Here is a 6,904-nt window from a genome sequence, read left to right as displayed (position 1 = left end):
CAAAAATACGGTTGGTCCCGGTTAAATCCGTGGAATACGGATAAAATGCTCACCCATAAGTCAAGTGCGGAAATCAGGCCCATCATTTATTTAAGTGGAAATTGTTTACTTTAATCAGACAGGCCCATCATTTTTCTAAACCCAAATCCGGGGTTTGCAATTTCCACCTAACGGCATTCTTTGTTGGAAAAGTTTTCCACCTACCGGAAAATAATTGCTCCTTTAATTTGATTGAATTTTAATTCTCAAAAAAATAGCATTATTGAATTACTCGTGATAATGATAATGGATCATGATAAGATCTAGAATTAAACAATTTGACTACTTAATCCTAATTCTTTCTGATTTTTTTGTATGATAATAGAGACTTTTTCATCCGGTAAACTTCATTGTTTGTAGTGGTAATGCAATAGGCTTAGCGAATTTTACTTGTGCCTATCCGTTCATAATTGGATTTAAAATTCAAATTAGAAAACAAATAAATACTAGCATTTATAGTTTACACGTTTGGAATCATATTTTTAGCTTTCATCATGGTGCATGAGTATGAACAATGAAACATCCTAAAGATTATTGGAGAATCATAGGAAATCAGGTATGGAAAGAACCAAATACAGACATAGGTTGCATGCTTTTGTTTTCATGTGGGCAAGAAAGTTTTATGACAAAATTAAGATTGAGATTCGTAGAATGAGAATGTGAAAACTATAATACTCAAATTAATTAAAAGACAAAGGGAACACATATTCTCTACCTTGAACTTGAAGCTAGGAACTACACTCCTAAATCCTAATTGATTCTCTGTGTTTTCTTCAATTTCTTAATATCGCTAGAGCTTGGATTGTTTTTGGAACATGTTGTCGCACAGTATTTAATAGCAGCTGCATACGACATTTACACGCCAAACACCTGCAAAATTATTACACACACAACCACCACCCAACTGTAAATTAATATAATGGCACGACATTTAATTTCCATTACGTTTCTGCTTTAGTCCTTTTCGGCTAGCAAAAATACCCCATATTTTGCTCTTTTCCGGCTAGCACCATGAAAAATTCTACTTTCCGGACCTTTATTTTTATTGTGCAGCCGCCTGCAATCGAACTCCAGAACACCATGATAAATCCAAATTGTAAATTTTTGCCAGTGTGAAAATTTTGTTGGATACAGCACACACTTTTCTTCCTTGGATCTTGTGCGGTACCAAGAGATCAAAAGTAAAAACCTCAGCACCAGTAGATAAAAATAAAAATGTCGGTGAGACCATCTGAGTTGAAAAATATACCCACACAAAAAAGTGCAAGCCAGGAAAAAACAGCAGATCACAGGATAAAGTAAGAAAATCACAAAATTCAGAAAAAAGGAAGACAATTTACATCCATTTCTTTGCTATGGGACCACATTTATCATATTTTATTCCTTAAATACCCCTCCATTTCCTAATAAAGCACTTCCCCCTTTTCCACCGATTTACCATTTATTCAACAGATGATGTCATTTATAGTAAATCCAAAAGAATCTCGATGTCACTTTAGTAATCTACAGCATATTCTATGCTAATCTTTTAGCCTTTTTCTAATCAAAGCCACGTCGGCTGTGGCCGACTCCATCATTCTCATAAATGAAGACGAGACCAAATACAATGAAACAAACGAATCCCGACCCTTGAACGAAACACAACGGCCCTACAGATATATCCTAAACCGTCCATCCGTATATTCTGATTTGGTCTATGAGGAAAACCTATTTGGTTGGTGGGACACACTTAAAGCAGTCCCGACAATATTTTAGCCGTTCGATGATAATGATGGGATAGCCAATCCCATGCTCCTCTTGTTTAGCCGTTTGATGTGAAAACGAAAGCTAAAGCCTTTCACATACACACACACTCTCTCTCTCTGTTTTCAGATTTTGCAGTGTTAAGAGTGTGAGACGAAACTGAAAACCCCCCTTTTTCACTCTGTGTATCTAGTTTTCTGTTGCTGTGTAAAAAGAAGAAATAGAAGAAGAAGAAGAAGTTTTATTGGGTTTTGTTACTAAATTGGATTTTGTTGTTGGTTAATGGTCTGTCTGTGATTATACTTATCTTTGCTTTTAATCAAAGTTATTATTTCTTTTCACCAACTCTCTCTCCCTCTATCCTTCCATTGGTGGTTACCTTCAGAAACGTAAAGGGATCTGTGAAAATTTGGACACAAGATTGAACTTCATTTCTTCAGGTATGTTAGAAATTGTAACCAATTTTTTCGTTTTTTTTCTTGATTACAATTTGTTATTTTCATGCGTTACTTAATTTGTAGATCTGTGAGTTCTTCACGTTGTAATTTGGTTCCTGGATGGATTTTAGCGAGAACATTGAATGTTTGGTTACAAGAGAAGTGAATTAAGCTCGAATTTAGGCAGAATGGCTGTTGTGTTTGGATTAGAACATTTCTGTTGTGTAAATTCTGTTTCTGGATGGCCTGATCTACTTTGTTACAAATTGGTGTTTTTCTCTTGAATTGGTAGCATTTCTTGATATCGCTATCATGGACGACTGAATTTCGACATGATAATTTCATTTCTTTGTTATCTTCGATTTGTTCATACCTTCTTCATTTTATCCATATATGTTCTTGCTGAAATTGGACAGCAGACAGCTAATATCCTTGCTGTGTGGAATAAATTTTGCTATTCTTGCTCTGTTTGCACTGCAGTCTCAACCATGTATCCTAAATGTGTGAGGTTGTACTGAAAAGTGTCCTTGTGGCTGGTGGTGGTTGGGACGCCGGTGAACAATTTTAAGTAATGTGAATGACTATCTTGACCAGCAGTTTTACCTGTTCTCTCAACTTTGCCACTTTAATTAGCAAAAAATGTGAAATACTAAAAAGAAATGGAAACTTCAGTTGGATCATTTTGTAAGGAAAGCAACTTCTTTGAGACCCATGTTGGAAATATTAAGAACTTTCCCCTTGCTTCTTGTTTCTGTTTCATTTTCTTATTTTTCTTGTGGTGTGGTTTCTTTTGTTCTTGTTTTATTCTGCTATTTGAGATTTAGGACTAATCTTAGAGACTCATACCAGCCAGCAGCCGGGTTCACACTAGAAGTGAAGATCTTGAGATTGATCTCTCTTAAACAAATACTCCTCTCTAACTTAGTTTTTTTTATGTCTGCCTTCTTTTTTTTCTTTGGCAGATGTCCATGTGGGTTATTTGAAGCCATGAAGTAAGAAAGTGTTTGGTAGCTTCTTCACAAGCAAGGATTTATAGGAGGAAGGGATACTGATCAGTTTCTTGAGCTCTTGATACCAAGTGCTAGTAATGCAGAGTGAATGGAACCTACCAAATTTGTGGGTTACCACACTGATGACAGACACAGTTCAAGGAGTCATCAGTTTCCAAAAGAAATAAGGGAGAAAAACCCAGCTAGTCGAACTTTCACACTTGGGGACAAATTGAAGATAGAAAGACCTAGCGCTCGTCCATATGATGTTCTTCAGCATGATATAAAACATGATCTAGGGGAGAAGTCTTTTGTATCTAAATCCTCGAGGAGTCACCGAAAACAATCGTCAGACAAGAAGTCAATCAAAGACGACGAGCTTGTGAAACACATGTCCAAATTGCCAGGTTATTTGCAGCATGAGGAGAATGAAGAAAACCTCCAAAAGAAGGTTCTGAATTGTGGTGTCCTTGACTGGAAGCGTGTAGAAAAGTGGAACTACAACGAAAAGCAAGTGCCCCACCAAGGTAGAAAGTATTCACCGTCAAGTAGTAGTACTTCATCCCCGTTCTCTACAGTTGGGTCATCTACACTCTCTACTGGAAGTGACAGTGGTCCTCTGGCTCATTCAAAGAAAGGATCATCTTCTTTGAGCTCTCATCCGACCTCATCTTCCAGTGAAATTTATTCTCGGGGTGGGAGGCCATGTAAAAGAAATGTAATACCTGCTCAAGATTTTAAAGCTCGCACCAAGAAAGTCTCAGTTGGGGGGCATAAACTCCACAGAACAAATGTCACCAACAGTTCCATGATAGATCTTCAAATGGGTAATGGAAAAGGTTCAGGTTCAAGGACCGTTACGGAAATCCGTACTTCCCCAAGTTCAGAAGATAGTGAGATCTTGTTCTGTACAGAGGGAAAGATGAAGGATTCAGTAGATACAAATACTCTTACAACAAAGAAGTTTCAAGAGTTCACATTTCCTGACCAAAGTTCCCCTGGCAGAAATAAAACAATTGTTCTCCTTTTGCCCAGAAATTCAAGCAGAAAAAGTTGCTCAGGTGCTTCTCCGCAGTCAGAATCAGCAACATTAAATGAGGGAAAATCTACTACAGAAGTTCATCGAAGGAGATCTTCAGACAATTTTCTTTCGGATGAGGCTCAATTTGTGGAGATCAATCCTGTTAGTCCACACTCAAGCCCACTGTCTTCTGGAATTAAAAGCAGCAACCATGATGAGAATTATCTTACGGAACATTTGGATATGCATCAGCAATCTGAATCTACAAGGTTAAGCATAGGGAGATCAACAGAAGTTAAAAATAGAAGATTATCTGATAGTCATTGTGGTGGTGAAGCTATGTACGGTGTAATCAAGTCTGACAATCCACACCCAAGCCAACTATCTCGTGGTGTTGAGAGCTGCAGAAATACGAAAACCAGCTTTGTTAGTACTAAAGGTGCTCAAGATCTAAAACCTCATTCTGGTTCAGCTGAAATGCCATCTGTTCACTCTGTAAATAAATTGGCAGAAGAGACCAAGTTGGCTGCGGATAGTACCAAGATAGTAGTAGTCGAGCCTACCAACAGACCAGGCCTCAAAACAAGAGAATCAGCTGCTTTAAAAAGTAGATATCAATCACCTAACAGTCGATCTACTGCTGGATTGGGTAAGATGAGTAGAAGTTTCAGTTTCAAGGAGGCTTCAGCATTGCCACCTCTTAGCTCAGATTATATCACTGCCAAATCTGGTCCAGTAGGATCAGACTATTGTGTGGAAAGTTCAAACAAGGAAAAGACGAATGCTAATGGTAAAGCTAGATCCAGCCCTTTGAGAAGGCTATTAGATCCGTTACTGCGTCCTAGGTCAGCAAACCGTGTGTCGTTTCAAGACGAACCATCACCTACACAAAGTACGTCTGAAACGTCTCATCAAAGATCAGATTCTTTGAACTCACAACCAGTTAAAAGAAACTTGGATTTCTCAAATTGCAGACCGACCAGCTCTGATGGCTTACATCAGGATGACAAGCATCAAACATCAATGGTGCAAGCTCTTTTACAAGTCACTGTCAGGAATGGGCTACCTTGGTTTACATTTGCAGTAGACAAGAACAAAGATGTCCTTGCAGCTACAATGAAGAAAATTAGTGTATGTGGCAAGTATGATTGCAGTTGGATATACACATTCTACTCCTTTCATCAAGTTACGAAAAAGAGTGGAGGGTGGATCAGTCAAGGAAGTAAAGTTAAAAATCGTGAATATGTCCCTAACATTGTTGGTGAAATGAAGGTGTCTGGTGCCCAATGCCCGAATTCGACCAGGCATAAAACAAAGGATCAGTGTATGGTGCGAGAGTTTGTATTGTCAGCCGTGGAACCCAGATCTAGTGAGGATACCCTAGATTTTTTTCAGAAAAATGAGCTTGCAGCCATTGTTGTCAAGGTCCCAAAAGAGAGCATTGGATCATCAGTTAGTGATGGATGGCAGAAAGATAAACATACAGAACTATCTAAAATGAAGTTATCTGAATGCATGCCAGACGTGAAATGCTGCTCCGAGACAGCAAGTACTGTTGTTTTACTCCCTAATGGTGTTCATGGGAAACCAGGTAGTGGATTACCTTCACCTCTGATTGATCGTTGGAAATCAGGTGGAGCTTGTGATTGTGGTGGTTGGGATGTTGGTTGCAAACTAAGAGTACTTTCTAACCAGGAACAACCAAGCGAGGCCTCATATTCATCCAAAGCTTGTGATGGTTCCGATCTGTTTGATCTTTTTATTCAGGTATCATTTATTTCTTCCTGTGCTTTTCTGAACCTTCTTTACTGTTTGATGGTTCAGTTATCAACTTTTTCTGATAAAAATTTGCAGGAAGGAGATAAAGGAGACGGCCCTTTATTCAGTTTGACCACTTACAAGAAGGGAATCTATTCAATTGATTTCACTGCTTCTATATCTTCTCTGCAAGCATTCTCTATCTGTATAGCATTCCTACATAGTAGAAATCTTGCAGAACTTTCTGAAGTAGGTAACCTTTTTGAAGAAACAACAAACTCTGTATTTAGGTAGACATTACATAATGCCCAAAGCAGCAAACGCTGTTTTGAAGTGTGTAGTTTATGAATTTGAATGGTTTCCATGCCGATAGCCACCGATCCGAAAATCACATAATGATTACTGAAACATGGAATAGGCATTAAAACATGTATTGCAATACATGGTTTCCATAGATAAATTTCTGGAATGATGTATATGTATATATAGAGTATAAGTGCATTGATACATACTGAGTTTAATATTTTCTTTACGTTCCGTGAGGAAAATACTAATTGCAACAAGGATTTGCATCATATAGCTAGAAGGAAAGAAAAATGAATCCCGGAAACCTAATAAGTGTCCGAGATTGACCATGGTCCCCTACAGAAATAACTCAATTCAATATGGATCGACAACTTCAACCTCCGATTGACCATGGATCCCTAACAGAAATAAATCAATTGAATTCAGTTGTGGATCGACAACTTCAACCTCCAATCGACCATGATATCATCGAATGAGAGTCATCCCCTGAATGGGCACTGAGTTTGCAACCTCACCAGGTCCACCTACCCCACAAACTACTCGGTGATGTGCATCTTGGATTAGAATTTGTCACAACTACGAATTCTGCATCAAAATTGTCAAAAACATTT

At 38.2% G+C, this 6,904-nt stretch overlaps 1 protein-coding gene across 1 annotated transcript; it reads left to right on the top strand.

Moving 5' to 3' along the window:
• The first annotated feature begins 1,905 nt into the window (after positions 1-1,905).
• LOC113307968 lies at positions 1,906-6,562 on the top strand. The gene is made up of 3 exons (XM_026556434.1): positions 1,906-2,222; positions 3,182-5,996; positions 6,084-6,562. The coding sequence occupies exons 2-3, from the start codon at positions 3,318-3,320 to the stop codon at positions 6,279-6,281; spliced, it is 2,877 nt and encodes a 958-aa protein (XP_026412219.1). The 5' UTR covers positions 1,906-2,222; positions 3,182-3,317; the 3' UTR covers positions 6,282-6,562.
• Positions 6,563-6,904: the final 342 nt, after the last annotated feature.

This window comes from Papaver somniferum, chromosome 9, assembly GCF_003573695.1.
Source record: "Papaver somniferum cultivar HN1 chromosome 9, ASM357369v1, whole genome shotgun sequence".
In the NCBI taxonomy this organism is placed as follows: domain Eukaryota; kingdom Viridiplantae; phylum Streptophyta; class Magnoliopsida; order Ranunculales; family Papaveraceae; genus Papaver; species Papaver somniferum.
The sequence above is the reverse complement of the archived record's forward strand: the minus strand, read 5'-3'. Positions and strand labels throughout refer to the sequence as shown.

Excerpts from the sequence above, each read along its gene's own strand:
- LOC113307968 (XM_026556434.1), top strand. The coding sequence starts at position 3,318 with ATGGAACCTACCAAATTTGTGGGTTACCACACTGATGACAGACACAGT. Across the intron at positions 5,997-6,083 it reads TGTTTGATCTTTTTATTCAG|GAAGGAGATAAAGGAGACGG; the intron begins GTATCATTTATT and ends AAAAATTTGCAG.